At 37.7% G+C, this 19,197-nt stretch overlaps 1 protein-coding gene across 4 annotated transcripts in view; it reads left to right on the top strand.

The window, feature by feature from the left end:
* Nucleotides 1-19,197, top strand: part of PTPRM (protein tyrosine phosphatase receptor type M) — a 488,729-nt gene that overhangs the window by 446,807 nt on the left and 22,725 nt on the right. For all 4 annotated transcript variants that reach the window (XM_081323493.1, XM_081323492.1, XM_081323491.1 and 1 more), the window contains one exon: nucleotides 18,043-18,159. In XM_081323493.1, coding sequence (XP_081179619.1) covers nucleotides 18,043-18,159 — 117 coding nt within the window. The remainder of the gene's footprint in view (nucleotides 1-18,042; nucleotides 18,160-19,197) is intronic.

Genomic DNA, 19,197 nt, shown 5'->3' with positions numbered 1-19,197 from the left:
TGTATTTTTTAAAAAGGAGATAAGTAAGTTATTAAAATAGTTTGTACTTGTGATGAAGAAGGAAGTCATTTCTTTATATATTTCTTTTCTTTTTCTTTACTATCTTATTTTTTTTCTTTTTTAATTTTCTTTTCTGCACTTTCTATTGTTTTCTTTGCTTTTCTTTGCATATTGCAGTTGCAATTTTTAGTAAATTTACTATAAAAAAGGAAAGTGATCTCCATGTATTTATTTCCCAGGGTTTTTTTTTTGTTGTTGTTTTTTGTTAAGCAATTGCCATGAACAGTTGAATTAATGCACAACCCATGTTTTGCCTTCTACCACTGCCTTGGTACATAAGGCTGTGCTATTTCTCAGCATCACAACCTAGTAGTTTTAATGGATTTACGTAGCAATTCCACATTTTGAGAATAGGCCAGGCTCCTGCAAAGCCAGACTCATTGCTCTTCTTGATTTTGAAGGGTTCTTCTCTTTTTTCTCCCCACCGCTGCTCCTCATAATGCTCCCTGCTACTGTTGTTATTTGACTTTTAGATGTGTTAGGAGACCACCTATCCTATTTGAATCCAAAAGCAAAAAGAGGAAAGGAGCAAAATCATATTATTATTTTTTTTCGGGAGAAAAATAATACCTATTTAACATATTTTCCACATAACTTTTTTTGGATAATCATTCATGAATTATTTATTTAGGGGTGGATGCGTGTTTGTTTACCCAGCCTGGATAGTCATTAACTCAGCTGCAGCTTTTGCCCTGGAGCTCTCTGCATCAGCGTGGTTTTTAATTGCAGGCAGAAGAGCCACCAAGAGGTTTTCCCTTATGCAGGCTAGAGATGATTCAGCAACGTCCTTCGCCTCTAGCAGAGGCCAGATACATCTGCCAATACCTGTCATTATCTGAGCCAGACTTGTCAAAAATCCAGCGTCCTTTAAGCTCTCCTGGGTGCCAGCAAGGGACCCTTGTCGGTTTTCCTGGCGCTTGTAGGGCTGCCCCGCATCTGCTATTTCAATTGCAGCAAAGTGTGTTTTGATTGTTTTACTCCTTTAATGAACTTACCTAAGGGACATTTAGCTCTTTATCTGTTAGCATGTTACTGAGTTGCTCACACTTATCCTGCTGATGCAGAGAGATGGAAAAAGAAAGCAAGTGAACCAAGCCCCTTCCCTACTCTGCCACCCTCATTTCTTGCATTCCTCTGCTATTATACTGATCCATCTGCTTCAGGTCCTGTGACAGAAGTCAGCCAAGGACCCTAGGAATATTTTGCTCTAGTCATTTACACTAATGATTTCTAAACCTATTTAGCCAGTTTTATGACGGCCTCATTAGAATCTGACTGAGTTCTAACAATGCAAACAGTGCAGTTGTAATTTAAGGTAGCTGTGAGTTGCCATGAAACATCATTTAAAGATGATATATGTTAGAGTTGACTCACAGAAACCTCATGCCATTCTGGCACACGTGAATCTTAAAAGGAAGATGAATGAGCGGGTCTCTAAAGGAAAAGCTGTCTGAACCAGGGGTCTATACTGTGAATCACGACCCAATCAAATGAAGGAACTTTAACAAGATATAGCAAAGAAGCTCTATTACACCAGAAGATTTCAGTCTGACATCCAGAGGATTTTAGTTTGGCCTGATTTATTGGTCTGAGCACCTCAAACCTGAGCTCTACCTGGTGATAGATTGCGCCGCATCTCACTCATCCTTAATTCAGTAGGAGTAGCATCTAAACTTGGCACTGGTCTTAGTATGGATAAGCAGTGTTGTCCTGTTATTTACCCACTTGCCTCTACAGGAATGATTTCAGAAACAATATTAATTGATTGGGCAAGCATAAATTAATTTAGCCTAACTGCATATTATTAGTTGAAGGCAAAAAGAAATTAGTTTTACCTGGAGCCGTCATAATTATTTACACACACGCACACATCTGTGCAGTGAAATATATCCACAGATTTATTTTTTATTTGTTTTGTACTGATCAAGGCAGAGTTCCCCAACCTTTCCAGCTTTGCAAACCAGCGGGGAGGAGGGGATGGTTCTGCGCGAGCAGCCAGCAAGCACACGTGCACCTGCGCAGCTCCATTTGCGTGAGCAGCATGCTCGTGCACCCACCGCTCATGCAAATGGAGCATGCGTCCATGTGCTCGCCCACGGTTTGCCCGTTTACAGGCCTGATTGCAAACAGCACTCTAGTAGGCCATGGCCCAGAGGTTGCACACCCCCGGCTTAAGGTGTCAGTCTAGAACTGAGGAAATGCAGGTTTGAGTTCAAGCTGAGCCATGGAAACTCCTTAGTGAGTTTCTTTGGGCCAGTCACACTTTCTGAATTAATTTCTTAATTCAGGTTACTTTGTTGTGAGGAAAAATTGGAGGAGGTAATGTTTTGTAAACTATGTTTAACTTTTGGAGGAAAAGGCAGGCTATAAATCTACGAAATATGTATAAATTTCATGTTGGTTACAAATCAAGTTTCATGTTTGTAGTGTTAATTTGATAGTTGGTCTTGGTGTTAATATCTGTTCATATGGGTAAAGAGGTGCTTTGGTCTTTTTGTTTCCTCTTGGGCTTTTCGATTGTCTCTTTTGAGTGGTATGTTTATCTCTGTATACTGGTTGAGTGCCAGACCTCCAGGAATTCTCTGGTGTGTTTGGACTTGCCATGATGTTCACAGTTTCCGAGTTGAAACTATGGTTGAGTCTGTCCATGTTGTGAAACTAAGGACTTTTCATCATGTCTTCTGACTGACAGTTGATGTTTATGGATGCAATCTGCTAATCTTCTGCCTGTTTTTCCTACATAGTGTCTGTAACAATCTTTACACTATACTATATGCTATAGATGACTCTTGCTTTTCCCGATGTTTTGGAGGGCTTTAGTTGGTTTGTGTACTACTGTAAAAGTTGTTATTGTTCTGAAATCTTCCGAAATCAATTCTTCCATGGTATGTATTTCTGCATTCTTCTATCTTTGTATATATAATAATCTCACTTCCCTTAGCATATAAAAGATCAATCATTCACAAGTCTTTTCTAATTGACTAACCCTAAGTCCTAGTAAGAAAAATTCTGGTTTCATCTACATGTTAATCTTTAAAACTCTCTGCATTATCACAGATATTTGTGTCCATTTCCCCCTTACTTTTCAACAAGTCTGTCATGCATGGTAAAATGTACCTTCATGCGTCGTAATTTCTCTGGTGACACGTACACATACATACATCATTTTATAAAAATTCTCTCTTGAGTTATAAGACAATGTGAATTTCAGTCCTTTCAGCCACATTCTTTCCCATTAATCTATCCATATATATAAAATTCCTAGTCAATTTTATCATGCACTCTTGCTCTTCTTCCATTTTGAACCTTAACAGAGTTTATACATTTTAGCAGTTACCTGTTCATCATTTATGCAAGTTCATCATTTATACACAATTGCATTTCAAGGCTAAATGTTTACTTTCAAGTAGGCGCACCTAGAATTATGACATAGATGATTTATTTATATTATATTTTATATTTATTAAATTTTTATACCGCCCTTCTCCCGAAGGACTCAGGGCGGTGTACAGGGCAATAAATATTAAAAATGAAGTACAAAAGTTAAAAAACAATTAAATATTATGCCCGATATATACAGTAATTAAAAAACCATGTTAAAACCCCAACCCCTAACCCATCAAACCAGGCCGGATTGCTCAAATAAATAAGTTTTTAGATCCCGCCGGAAGGAGCGAAGGTCGGGGGCCATCCGGAGCTCGACCGGCAAGCGGTTCCACAGGTCTGGCACACCCACAGAGAACGCCCTCCCCCTAGGGGTCACCAGTTGACATTCTTTGATCGGAGGCACCCTGAGGAGGCCCTCTCTGTGGGAGCGCACTGGACGGAGGGAATAGTTTACCTATTATTCTTCAATTAATTGGTCAGTGTTAAATCTTTGGGACCCAATGGATGTAAGGAACATTGGGAATTGCTTCTTTGAGTTCTTACAAGTTCCTGTTTGTGTCATCAGTGATAGCATCTAACCACCTTGTTTTCAAACTTCAGGGTCTTCTTTACTAACTTGTCTTTGTATAATGTTTTCAAAATAAGACAGAGCTGCATTAAACACAAGGAGATTTTTCTAAATGAATTGGATTATACTGCAAACATTGAACAATGGGAAGGGAGTTCTTGCAAGAAAAATAATTATCAATGTTCAGATTGTAAGCAGAGTTCTCCCTCAGGCATATATATTTCTTTATATGCTGACTGAAGACAATACAATCATTTCACAATAAAACAGTTAAACAGCTGTTTAATTATGCACAAATGGGACAACAAATAATGATAAATATATCCATTTCCTTTATTCATTTATCATAGTGATGATCTTTTTTGAAAAAAATATATAAACTGCTTCCCAAAGGAAATTATATGGACATGATAGATTGCCCAAAAGAGGATGCTTTATAAAGCTGAACAGTTTAAAATCATCTTTAATCTGGCAGATTAGTAAATAAGATAATATGTTTTATCAGTCAAATAAAATATCTGATTATTAAATATACATCCAGGAAGAAGAAGTTGGCTTTATTCCATCATGCATAGCAAGAAAGATATCCCTTAAAATGAATAATTGGCCATTATTCTCTAGGAAGCTAGGCAGATCTTTTGCAATCATTTAATAAAGATGTTCCCAGATCAACATTAGTTGCCTTGCTGAGCCAGATAGCAGGAAACATGTGCAGACAGTGTCCTTTGTAACACTGAAAAGGTCCTAGTCAGTTTTCTTATAAACTCTTTTCTGTAAGAAGTTGCAGTTTTGGAAAATATAAAATCGGCGTGGAATTGAATCTTGAGTCTTAATATATTGAATAAGAATCCATTTCAAAAGCCAAACATTTAGTTTGAGGATCACATAAACGCTGAAGAAATGTTTTGGTCTTCAGGTAATGAGGGAACCCAGAATTTACATGTTAGTATCCTTAGGCATACTAAGGACGCGGTGGCTCAGTGGGTTAGGACGCTGAGCTTGTCGATCAGAAGGTTGGCAGTTTGGCGGGTTGAATCCCGAGTGCCGCGTAACAGAGTGAGCGCCTGTTACTCGTCCCAGCTTCTGCCAATCTAGCAGTTCAAAAGCACGTAAAAATGCAAGTAGAAAAATAGGGACCACTATGGTGGGAAGGTAACAGCGTTCCGTGCGCCTTTGGCGTCTAGTCATGCCGGCCACATGACCATGGAGACGTCCTTGGACAAGCGCTGGCTCTTCGGCTTTGAAACGGAGATGAGCACTGGCCCCTAGAGTCGGAAACGACTAGCACGCATGTGCGGGGGAACCTTTACCTTTACCTTTTATCCTTAGGCAAAGTGGTGTCATTCCCTTTTCTACATTGCTACATTGTGCCTACGCCGCATAAAATAAAAATTTGAATATTTATTTCTAGAAAGGAAAGAAAGTTGCATAGATGGTTGTTCCTAATTATGATACCAGAATAATGAAATGTGCATTGTGATATCATTATACAAGTTCTGCTTGTTTGCTAGACTCAGACTTATCTGAAGACTCTCCTGTATACAGCATGGCAAAGCTAGATAAGAATCTTTATTGCTTACAAGAAGTCATAGAAGTATTCTGGCATGTATCTTTCCTATACATCCCATGGTTTAATTTGATGTTTTGGTCTTAAAGAGGGCATAGGCCACTGCAGCTAGTCAAAATTAAGCCAAAATAATTCAGTGTGCATTATGACATCACAATTTGAGCTCTTTTCTTTCATATTTTCATCATAGTTATCATTGCATCTGTCACACACACATACACACACACAAGGATATTTTAAAGTCATCTTCTTTTAAATAAATGTAGTACATGAGTGATTTTCTATCTTTCTGTTACCTTCATACCAAAGTCTAAAATAGTGCCTTGCCTAAGGCTGCTTCATGAACTCATGATTTCTATTTGCTGATTTTATTTTTAGAAGATATTTTTCTAACCTTCGGCTGAAATCTTTTTTCCTGAAACTTGAAACTATTATTCCTTTACTCTATTTAAGGTTTTGGTGTTCTTTCTACCCATTCCAGAAAGCTATAACATTCTTTGTAATTCATCTTTTCTCAAGGCTACATACAGTATACCTAGTGTCCATGTTTTCTCAGCACTCTGCCTGCAATCCCCTGACCATTCTTGTTGCCCTTCTATGAATTATGCCAGTTAATTTGAATTAAGGTGAACAAATCTGAGCTTTACAAAGCTGTAAGAACTTCTAGATGGCAGCAAAGAGACAAGAAATCTTTTATCTATTTACTTTTATGTAGTGGCTATTTCGCTTTTGCAGCCCAGATCTGATAAGTCAAACCAGTATTGTTTTTGAATTATTGTACCTAGAATGGTTGACTGTATTTAAGGTTGAATATAACCAATACTGAATAAATTAAAATGGTTATTTCCAAATACATCGAAATTTTGTTGGTTCTATTAAGATACCATACTATCACCACTACTGTTATATATTTTATTTCAACAATAAACTGTTTTGTTTGGTTTCAGTCTTGTTTCAGGTTCTGTATGTCAAGTGTAGTCTTCCCAAGCTGATAATGTTGATCTGTGGTGGTTACCAATTTCCATATTTCCCAGCTATCAAAACCAAAGAGAATTATGAAGCTTACTGTATAATCTACAATATCTAAAGGACACTAGTTGGGAACGGCTGATCTATCTTAGAATTCAGAGAAAATAGCTGGCTCAATGATCTAGTTGGCTTCTGTGCTTAAGATGGGACTAAAACTCACAGTTTTCCAGCTTCCAACCCAGCACCTTAACCACTAGATCAGAGCAGCTGTTTTATATATATAACTCAGTGGGTTAGGATGCTGAGTCTGTTGATCGGAAGGTCGGCAGTTTGGCGGGTCGAATCCCGAGTGCCGCGTAGCAGAGTGAGCGCCTGTTACTCGTCCCAGCTTCTGCCAACCTAGCAGTTCGAAAGCACGTAAAAATGCAAGTAGAAAAATAGGGACCACTACGGTGGGAAGGTAACAGCGTTCCGTGCGCCTTTGGCGTCTAGTCATGCCGGCCACATGACCACGGAGACGTCCTCGGGCAAGCGCTGGCTCTTCGGCTTTGAAACGGAGATGAGCACCGGCCCCTAGAGTTGGAAACGACTAGCACGCATGTGCAGGGGAACCTTTACCTTTATATATATATATATATATATATATATATATATATATATATATATATATATATATATATATATATATATATATATATATATATATATATATATATATATATATATATATATATATGGATCTTTGGTCATTCGGGTTTTTTCCCCGCGTGGGTGCATGGGATTTCGTATACTCCTTGGTTTTCTAACCCAATTATGTCCTTGGGGTTTCTTAGGATGGTGGATATTTTTCTGTCTGTGTAGAATGCTGTTTTGATGTTGTGTTTTTGGAGGACCTTGCTGATTCTGTATACGAAATCCCATGCACCACCTGCCCCACCACATACATCGGACAGACCAACAGAAGAATAAGTGCACGCATTGAAGAGCACAAAAACTCACTCAGAAAGGGAGAACAAACTTCATCCCTGGTCCAACACTTTGAAGCCACGGGACATGAAATTGATTTAAAAAAAAACCAAAACTATCGCCAAAATTGAACACTTTAACAACAGAATAATCAGAGAAGCCATTGAGATAGAAAAACGCCCCCACAGCATGAATAAACGAGATGATACCTCTCGTCTACCAGCCATTTGGAAACCCGCCTTGATTGACAGACGAGGCCCAACCACCAAGAATGATACCAGACCCAAACTCATGATAACATCACATGACATCACCACCACACAACCATTCAAAAAGCAAATCCGAACCCACAACGATAAAGACACACAACCACAAAACAAAAACCTAACTACAGCTGCAACATCAGCCACTTTAAACCCCTCCAAACCACACAATAAGCAAACTGACACCCACTATAAAAACATGGCACCACCACAAACACGAAGCCGAACAAAAGCAGCACAACTCACCAGCTCAGGTCTGGAGCTGGCAGCTGAGACCAGCCCATCCACTCAGAACACCCCCCCACCCAATCAGAACACACCCACCATTCAAAACACACTCCCACCCAATCAGAACACACTTGGTCCCCTACCCAATCAGAGCACACCTCCACAGAACACACCCCCTCTGGCAGTTTAAAAAAGAGGAACAAACAGCCACATGCTTCTCCCAGAAGAAGGAAGCTAAAGCCTGATGATGACGGATGGGATTCCGTCGAAACGTTGCGCCTACACCTTTAGTTCTACGCGGGGAAAAACCCGAAAAACCAAGGATCCATATATATATATATATATATATATATATATATATATATATATATATATATATATATATATATATATATATATATATATATATATATATATATATATATATATATATATATATATATATATATATATATATATATATATATATATATATATATATATATATATATATATATATATATATTATTTGTTCCAGGGTTTTACCTTTTTCAACCACTTGCTCAAGTCAATGGACTTTTTGCCATTCTTTTCCTTTTCAGTCAAAAATATCTGTTTAGTGTTCATATAACAGTTTGGTCTGACCTGAGAATTGATGGTTCTCTCCTTGTCAGTGTGAGCCACCCAGCTGGAAGTGAAATCATCAGTACTTCAACAGATTTGTCCAAAGCGTAGTCCAGTTGTTATATACTTTTAACAGGGGGTAGGATCTGTCTGGAATGCTTTAACTTGAATTCTTGCAATGAGACTAAATGGCCCACTCAGATCTATGATTCCATGATGCCTAGTATAAACTCATGATATTCAGCTAATACTGAACTCAGTGATATCAGATATATTATTATATACTCTTTTATACACTCAGCAGTTTTTTACTGTACAGTCAGCTAGTTTCTTTGGTCACTTTACTGTACCAAAATGTAGTCATTACTCACAGTCACTGTAAAGACAGTTTGGAGAACTGAGATTAAAAATCTAATATACAGTACTGTGACTGTAAATGACTTCTGTTGTAAATCAAATGGCAACTCCCTTTTCTTTCATTGTTCAAAATACTTTTGGATCCAGAATCTTCAAACCTAAAGCAAGTACATTTTTTCTGTAAGCCAACATTCCTATATCATGTAAGAGGAAAAAGATGCAGGTGGTGTGTAATGCTTTAAATATTGTCATATCTTGAATCAATTCACCTTAAAAAGAATTACATACAATAAATCATTTTAACTTTCTAAAAATTAGCACATACAAACATACCCAGATGTTACTTCAAATGAGCTACCAATATCAAGCCTACTACATATAATTAGGAAATAATTTTAATCAGAATTATTTACTACAATATTAATTTAGCTACCATTTGGCACAGTAATAGTATCACATTTATAGCATATTGAGCTATAAAATATACTAATAGCTTTGCTTGATCATTATTACAAATTTCTTCTATTTATATTATGGTCACTTCCCAATGTATTTATTCAAATCTGGAAATACAGGAAGTCCTCGACTTATGTCCACAATTGAGCCCAAAATTTCCATTGCTAAGCAAAGCAGTTAAGAGAATTGAACCTCATTTTATGTTCTTTTTTTCCACAGTTGTTAAATGAATCACTGCAGTTGTTAAATGAATCATGCAGTTGTTAAGCAAATCTGATTGTGACTGTTGACTTTGCTTGTCAGAAGATAGCTGGGAAGGTTGCAAGTGGTGATGACATGATCTTGAGACAGTGCCACTGTCATAAATACATGCTGGTTGCCAAGCATCGGGTAATGTGAATAGGGGGATGATGCAACAATTATTAAGCTTGAAAAACAGTCACAAGTAACTTTTTTCAGTGTTGTAACGTTGAAATCGAGAACCACCTGCAGAATGTTTGCTATCATTATTTCTTCAAAATTAAGAGTTCGTGAAAATGTAGAATTGGAAAAGTATTTTATTAAATCTGACTTGGTAAGAGATAAGGAAGGTACTCAAAAGCAATACTGAAATTCATCTGTTTTCTCTACAAACTGAATTAGACCATTCTTCGTCCTAGATGTTATTTGATTGTATTTTAATATATGTCCATGTCTGAAGCCATGTTGCTTTTAAGAATTCATGTAAGACCTTCAGACTGAGACTTACCTTGAATCCCCAATAGTCTATTGCTTCATAATAATCAAGCTTAATCTTTTATCAATCCGCATATTTGGGTTCTCATGTAGATTACACACACACACACACACACACACACACACACACATATATATATATATCAATCTCATTTCAAAATCACAAGAGAAACATATTTCACAGATTGCTTTTGGCAATATTACCCTTTATTCCAATCCTCTTATGGTTTATATATTCAAGTATATAGATACCTAAATCAATTGTGCTGCTATTGTGTATATGGTCCTCAAAAACAAGGAGCAAATACTAGAAATTTGGATTTGAATGTGGAAGAGACAGACATTGTAATGAAGATTTCAGCTTGAGTTGAAACAAAATAGCTCATATATAAAAACAAACTCTGTTTTGTTTACCAGCTGGGAACATCAATTTTATTTATTTACATTGTAGTCCAATATATCATAAACATTGAATTAAATGTTTCAATCCATGACCTCTGATAAAATTTTGAACTTAGATTTTGAAACATCTCTTAAAAAATGGACAGAACCAATATCTTCATGCAGTTGCACAGAGGTAATGCTAAGCACTTTTGTTACTGTTGGGGAATCAAGAAACAGACCAAGGTCTGCACAAAAACATGCAGGCCACTGCATTTTGAAGCAAGTGGAGCTTCCAGATGTTTTTCAAGGGCAGCCCATGTGTAAGCTAATATATGTGTATGCTTCTTCAATTAAAAAGGTTCACATTCATTATTTTGGACTTTTTATGGTTATACTGTATGTTGTTTCACCTTTATTCTACAATCTTCCTGTAAAACATTCTGAGAGGTGAATGTATGGTGTAATAGCTGTAGTAGGAAAAAAAATATCTATGAGCTATATGTTCCAGAACATCAGGAGGACAACTTGAGAAAGATTGTTTTAGAACATTATCAATGATTATAATCATCCAAAGTGTTGTTCCTCTTATCTCCCCTCATATCATACGTACATTCTTTTTACCATATGTCCATTATTTATTATTTAAAGTTCTAGCGTCGTCATACCTGGTTACAACTGTATTTATGTTATCTTACATGAAAAATGTCTTGAGGATTCAGTTTTTAAGATTAAGTGAATAGCAAGTATTTATTTCAGTGTAGTGCTCTAAAGTAATACACATTCCTGTATCCTAAATTTCTTTATCTACTAATGCCATATATTGCTTAAATTTGAATTAAGTAGCATTGGCAGTGTTTGATACATATCAGTGCCAAGCTCTTCACCAGATTTAATATCATTTTCCTTATCCATCTTACCTGTGAATATAAATTGAAATGAAACTGTTTCCCATCACTTCAGTGAGCATAGTAAATCAATATTTTTCTAACATTTATGTATCAAAATGTAGGTGTGCTGAAGTTGTGTATAAAATGTAAATAGTGCATTACAAATATTTTATTCATTGTATATTTAAATGATTTACAGTATATGGTCAACCAACTCATTGTGACTCTGGCTGATGTACAATAAAGAAAAAAACGAGATGAAAAATCCCAATTAAAATCCAACATTAGTAGGGAACGAGGTTCCAACACTCAAGGAAAACAGTTTTTAGTGCCATCCTGAAAGCAACAAAGTCAGGTCCAACTGTCGGCCTGAGGGAATATCATTCCAGAGGGTCAGCACTGCAACAGAAAAGGCATGTCTTCTGATTCCCATCATGAAGCATTGCTTCAAAGGAGGAACACTAAGTGTCCCATCAAACTAGAACATTTGGGGCAGGCAGATAACATTGGGAAGAGGTAGCTCCACAAATATCCTGGTATCTGCAAGATTTTAAAAGCTGTGGTTGGCATACCCTTAAGACTTGACATAAACACTACTTTTTATTTTTTAAAAAGGCTGAAAGAGTAGGACCAGTTAGATAGAAGGAGTAGATTATCAGATTCACATAGCTATATAGTTCAGTGGAAGCATCAATCATAGCCTGGTCTTCTCATTGAATCTGCTTCACTGTGGCAAAGAACCATAAATCAAGTGGAAAGTGTATTGACCTCTGAGAAATATAGTATAAACTTAGAAGATAACATCTGTGCCTGTGGTACCTCTTCCCGGGTTAGCAACAAACTGCTGAATTCTATTTATCACCTCTGTTAGCCTTCCAGAAGTTTAAATTCAGGAAATGAGGCCATAAAGGGTGGGACAATCACTCTTGTTCTGTTTACCCACTTCCTCAGGTAATACAGTGGTCCAATTTAAGTAAAGTATATTAAATGTGCAAATTGGATGTGAAAAATCCTAGGGAAGGACACTTGGTTCAAAATTAAAATCGAATTGTTATAATGTCTTTATGTATTATACATCTGAATCTGATCCACTTAAACAAGAGGCAGTGGACATCTTCTCTCCCCTCCCCCTGCCATGTGCCTTGGAGGAAATTGATTGTTTTGATCTGTTTTCTTTGTAGATTACCTGTAGTAAGAGTGAGGTGGGGAGGGGAATTCAACTATCCAGGCCCTACATCCAGCTGCCTTCAATACCACTGGTTGTGATATCCTTCTGGGTCTCCTCCAGGGATTGCATGTTGCAGTAGTTCATTCTCCAAAGATACCTTTGGGGATGGGAGCAAAGAGGTCAAGCCTAAGGCCCTCTGTCATAAGTTGGCTCTGCATGAAGCCACTTGGAGAGAATTCATCAGCACAAGTTATGAGTCATCAGGATGCCAACTATATCCATTTGTATATCTCAGTTTTGGGTCAAACGAGATAGTCTGACAGGACAGAAGTGCTGTGCCTAGTTCTCAGAGGCCGTGGGAATGGATGGGGAATATTAATTTCCACAAAACTGAATGGCTGTGGGTTCAAAAACCAATTGAAATCAATGATATTCCATCTTTGATTGTGGACAAACTTATTCTCCCTGGACTAAAGTGGTTCATAATTGGGGTTAGTTCCTGCTTGAGGATCAATGGCAGCTATGGCTAAAAAGGTCTTTGCACAACTTGAATCTTGGCACTAAATACAAGTATTCCCCGGATGAAGAGACCCTGCTCACAGTCACTTACATCTTAGTCACTTTTCATTGGACTACAGCAGTGGTGTCAAACTGGCGGCCTGCAGGCCAGATGCATCACGCGCAGGCCACGTCCACCTCAGCTTCACAAGGGCAAAAAAGGTTGCGATACGACGCAATATGTCATGTGATGTGATCAAGTTTGACACCTGTGGACTACAGCAACTCGCTCTACATAAAGTTGCCTTTGAAGGCCATCCTGAAGGCATAATTGGTCCAGAAAACAGCAGCAACTCAAGAAATTAAGGACATCTCTCCATTCAAGCAATAGCATTTCTCCAAGAGTTCCGCTACTTACAAGTGACTTGCAATACAATTCAGGGTGCTGCTTGTTACTTAAAAGCCTCAAATGACTTAGGACTTGGATATCTGGTAATGACTGCTGGTAATGACCTACAAAGCCTTAAATGGCTTGGGTCCGGATTATCTAAGGGAACACCTGCTGCCGGCATCAACTTCCCATCGTCCTGTGCGCTCCCACAGGGAGGCCCTTCTCAGGGTACCGCCGGTTAAGGAATGCCGGAGGGTTATTCCCAGGGGAAGGGCATTCTCTGTGGGTGCGCCGGCCCTATGGAACCAACTTCCCACGGAACTTAGGACTGCCCCCGACCTTCATTCATTTCACCGGGACCTGAAAACCTGGCTCTTCGAGCTATCTGGCCCAGACTGAGGGGTTTTAATTGGGTTTTAGTTTTAAATTTCGGGGACTTGAATTAATTAATTGTTTTAACTGATTTTAATTTTTGTATGTTATGCTTTTAATTTTCCCTGTAAACCGCCCTGAGTCCTACGGGAATAGGGCGGTATATAAATTTAATAAAATAAATAAATAAATAAATATCTACTGTTTCTCCTAGTGGCTTCTGCCTGTGCAAAAAAATCTAATAGGGAGGGCACTCCTCAAGTCCTCCCCTTGAAGGATGTGCCTGTTTAGCAGTACTCCAGCACCAGCAATCAGTTTGGTACTTAGAAAAGCCACCTTGTATTTCAGAAAGCCTTCAGGAACTGTGAGAATGGTAGGTGCCCACCCAACAGTGATTTTTACTAAGAATGCTATTCCTCAGCACGATCAATAGGAAGGTATATATTATCTGCTATATGTTATTACTTATTGTTTATATCAGTTGAAGTCCACAATTCATAAAAGGACCAAGTTTGAAGACCCCTGGTTTATATCTTCCTTGTTTACTATATTGTAACTGTCTACAGCATTGTGTTGCCATCTGGTGGCTAGATGGGAGCCAATACTGTGAATTTTTTAGGATTCAGAGATAATAGGTTAAACCAGGGCAAAATACTAAAAAGGATTTTAATGAATAAATATTAAGAGAGTTACAAAGAAAGAGAAATATCCCAAACTATATCCCTCCTCTCACTGAGAACTCCCAGAATAACAGTGGCTCAGTGCTAAAGCCAGCACCTTTTTTTCTGGGGATTTTAGATCTGCACCAAGATTCAGCAGATTTTTATACTGTTTTTAAGAGACAATATTATAAACAATAACACTTAGAGATGGCTTGATAGCAGATCTTATTGTAGACTTGATCAAATCTCAGACAGTGGACCTACTCTCGGGAACGTTAAATAAGGCATCTCTAACAGAACAACACCTGAGGACAGATTGATGACATTTTGTAACTAACTTGGGAATCATTTGATCCTTTGCTAAGAATATTTTTATGGGAAACACCATTTCTACTGTGCAGCTGCTGCTACTCCTTCTCGCCCCAGGAGGTGTCAGATCATAGAACTCCTGCTGTATTTTTTCTCTTAATTGTTACAAGTAGGAATACACATAAAAGGCTCAAAGGTGAGAGTGATTTGTGCTACAGTGGTGCAGTTTACAAATCTTGCTAGGTAACTTCTAAGCATGCATGCCAAGGAATTCATCAATACAAACTTTGTTAAATTACACCTACTGTCTCTGCTGGCTGAGTAAGCCTTCCTGCCTTTATATGTGCAAAGAGAGAAGGGGGGTCCACGCCATTTTCTGCTCACCAATCTTGTATGATGCCACTACAAGTACTTAATGTTGTTTGCAATTAAAATGGCCTAAGTAAGTAACTAAATACTTTTTCTCCCAAGCCTTACTCCTATCAGACATGTTTTAGGGACCTTTTTACAAGTCTCTCTATATTCTACCACTGAGCGATAGCTCTTCCTATAACATGATGACGAGGGAGAAACAACTAAATCAGTGGCAGTGCATCTGCTTTGCATGTAGATGACCCCATTATTAATCCCTGGAAGAGCACAGGAGAGACTTTCCTCTAAAAGTCTGGAAAGAGACTGCTGATCATTGTGAATAAGAAATAAATTAGAAGACACACCAAAGGCAGCTAGCTGTCTTCCTATGCCCAATCTGATCCAAAACTATTGGGATTATCCAAATAAATCCGTACATCAACAGGATTTATTGGGAAGCAGATGTAGCACCAACTTTAGAGATAACCCTAACTGCAGTCTTTTTTCTCTGATATATAGGGAAAAATTGTCATTCTGTGGGAAAAATTAAATTACAGGGCCTATTGCTATGAGGATAATATCTCTTAATTCTTGACAATAGGTAGTCTATTGCCAGTAAGGCAGAGATCCCACAGTGAACTAGGAGTCCTGGGAGTTATAATCATAAGACACACAGGGTTGGAAAAGGTTGTTTAAAATTAAATTACCTAATTCAGGGTAGGAATCCAAATTATACTGCCCCAAAAAGAGGGGTTGCTCAGCTTGTAACAAACAGGAACCCACATCCTTTTTGGATAATTGTTTCTACTGTTGAACTGCTCTACTAGAAAGGTAGGAAGTTTTTAACCTTCAGTTAAGCAACCTTGGCTAAGCAGGACTGCACCTGTTGAGTGCTGTGATGGCTGATGTGAACTGCAGCACCATGGAAAGTAGAAAGACATCCTGGGGGAAAATCAGCACCAAATCCCTTCCATGTTGCTGCCAAAAAAAGAGCAGTATGTGGTCACCAAGAGTTAAGCCTGATTTGGAATTTTTATCTTGAGATATTTTTAATAAATACTCTTTTTACCAAACCACATATTGTATTTACCATTCTGGGTTTGTGCATTTTTTAATTTCTGTTTCAGTAAAAAAAGACTGTTGTGTTTCTCTCCAATTAAATTTTCAGCCCATTTCTCCACCTATTAAGATCTTTTTGAATTTCTTCTAAGGTTTACTTGTTAACTGTTCCACCCAATTTTGTGACCTCAGCAAACCTGATAAGCATTCATATACATCTCTTCCACTAATTTATCACAATAAACCTTCAATTTAATGGATCTTAGTTTTACAGACTTCAGATGCAGTAGACTGGATCTGTCTGTAGTGTATGCTGTATGGTTCTTTCAATGCATAAGATCTCATCTGCCATTTTCCTTAAATGTAAAATATGCAAAGATTGTAATATATACCTATGTAAAAGCTACTCCATCTTTTTGCACGCATGCACGATGTGCAAAAATTTGAATGAAGTCCCTAATATAATATGCTTTTCCACATAGACCACATAAAGGTTTTCCATGCTCCTTGAAATATGAACATTTGCATTAATAATTTATTTAAATTCTGGTATAAGATTTCTTATATTCACTTTCATAATTACCACACAAAAGTGAAGACATTGCAAAAGTAACAAGCGCTTTGCAGATCATTTTTCTTAAAAGAATCTATTGTTCCCTTGTATAAGGAAGAAATAATTGCCTCCTGACTTTTTCCAGATTAGACACTGGCTAACCTGCCCATTATATTGTTGGGGGGGGGGTGGAGTTCCACAGTGCACTACAGTATGTATGTATACACACACACACACTGGGAAATCATAGTTCTGCTAGGAATTTAGCCATTTTTAACATTGTTTTGCTAGCACAGTGAAAATTAGCAAGCACCCATCTCAAACCAATTGTGCTACAGGTAGAAACCTGACTAAAGCTTTCTATTGCAGCTGTTTCCTTTTTTTATATGTGTCTTGAATAAACTGATATTAATCAAACTTTACCTATGGAAGAGATAGACCACAATAAATTGGGTCACCAATAGGTTTTGCACCCATCTGATAGTAATGGGAAGTGTAACTTCATCTGAGCAAAGCAGGGGAAAACATACTGTCAAAACCACTATGAAACCTTAAATCAGGAATGTGATTTAAGGTCTTGATTATCAAGCCGAGCAGACAGCAGAGAAACAGTAAACCTCCACATGAGTTCCTTACGATTCTGGTTTCCTGACAGCAGAGTTGTGTGAAATTTTTTCAAAGGGAGTTTTAGGAAATGTTACAGAACTTTCCATCCAACATTCACATGAGCTGTCACGTACATTTGAGAAGAGAAATGATCAAAGACAAAAGTGCACACCAGCAAAATTCAATACACTACAGCGGTGTTTTTCAACACTGGCAACTTTAAGTTGCGTGGACTTCAACTTCCTGGCTGGGGAATTCTTAAAGCTGTCAAGGTTGAGAAACACTGCCGTACAGGCTCAACTTTCTCACCTGCTAATCCAATTAGGACCAACACTGCCATATTTTTCTCAGTAGCAATAGTGTTGAAAGAGACATACTGCACTAACAGTAACCTCTTTGTGTGTGCACACATGTACACATTTTTCCCATTTTGAAATAAAGAGTACTCCTGTCTTTTTAACTCCCAGAATTATTGTTGGAAGAAGATGCATTTTTTTCCAATATTATGGTCTATTCCTTATGTAGATAGTATGATTGTTTTATGCCTTATTAGCTTGTATAGCACAGATCAATACAAAATGCTTAAAGGAATGCTTCAAACCGAAAGATAACAAGCCTTAATTTTTTTTTGTATTTCTGAAAGGTCAAATGCTGTAAATACTGGCCAGATGACACTGAGATATATAAAGACATTAAAGTTACCCTAATAGAGACAGAGCTTCTTGCAGAATATGTGATTCGAACATTTGCAGTAGAAAAGGTGAGCAAAGATACAATTTTTCAATGTTTGTAGCCATGGTCTTGTTAAAATTTAGACACCTTTAAGTTAAATTTTTATTCCAAAAATTGTTTATGGCTAAAGGTTGACTGTCTTTAACTGATTACCCTATTTATTTCTTGCATTGATTTAAAGAATGTCCAGTTCCAGGTTCTGGGTGCTTTATATAATCAAAAAGACAAAACAATAACAGAAAAAACAATGTATGTTTTATCTTGGGCCCGGTATTCTTCAACATCTTCATAAATGACCTAGATGAGGGGTAGAAGGGGGGAATTCATCAGATTTGCAGAAAATAGGAAGCTGATAGATTCAAGATTCAGAAGGATTTTGACAGACTTGAACGCTGGGCTCAATCCAACAAAATGCGATTCAGTGGTAAAAAAAGTCCTACACATAGACAATAAAAACTAAATACACAAGTACAGGACAGATATATAGGCTCAAAGTAACAGTAACTCGTGAAAGGGATTTAGGTGTCCTAGTATACCACCACTTAAGTATAAGCCAGCAGTGTGCTGCAGCTGCCCAAAAGGCCAATGCATTCCTAGGCTGCATCAACAGAGATATAGTTTCAAGATCACAGGAAGTGATATTACCACTTTATATTGCCCTAATGAGACTACACTTTGAATATTGCATGCAGTTCTGATCACCAGGGTTGGCCTATTCTCCAAAGCAGCTGAGGATAGGACAAAATTAGGTGGAAGATCATTAAAAAGAGAACCAACCTAGAACTAAGGAAAAATTTCCTGACAGTGAGAACAATTAATCAGTAGGGTGGCTTACCTCCAGAAGTTGTGGGGTTTTCATCACTGGAGATGTTCAGCCATTTGGACAGCTATTTGTTTGAAATGGTATAGGTCTCCTACCCAACCAGTGGGTTAGACTAAAAGATCTCCAAGGTCCCTTCCAGCCCTAATTTTCTATGTTTTAAGTCCTATGACTAGAAATACTATAAATACAACAGAAAAAAATCATACCAAACGAAAAAAGTACAGAGGTTCACACCACCTTATC

Source organism: Vipera berus, assembly GCF_964194415.1.
Source record: "Vipera berus genome assembly, chromosome: 3".
Taxonomy (NCBI): Eukaryota; Metazoa; Chordata; class Lepidosauria; order Squamata; family Viperidae; genus Vipera; species Vipera berus.
Note: the sequence above shows the minus strand (reverse complement) of the source record. Positions and strands in the feature narration are given on the sequence as shown.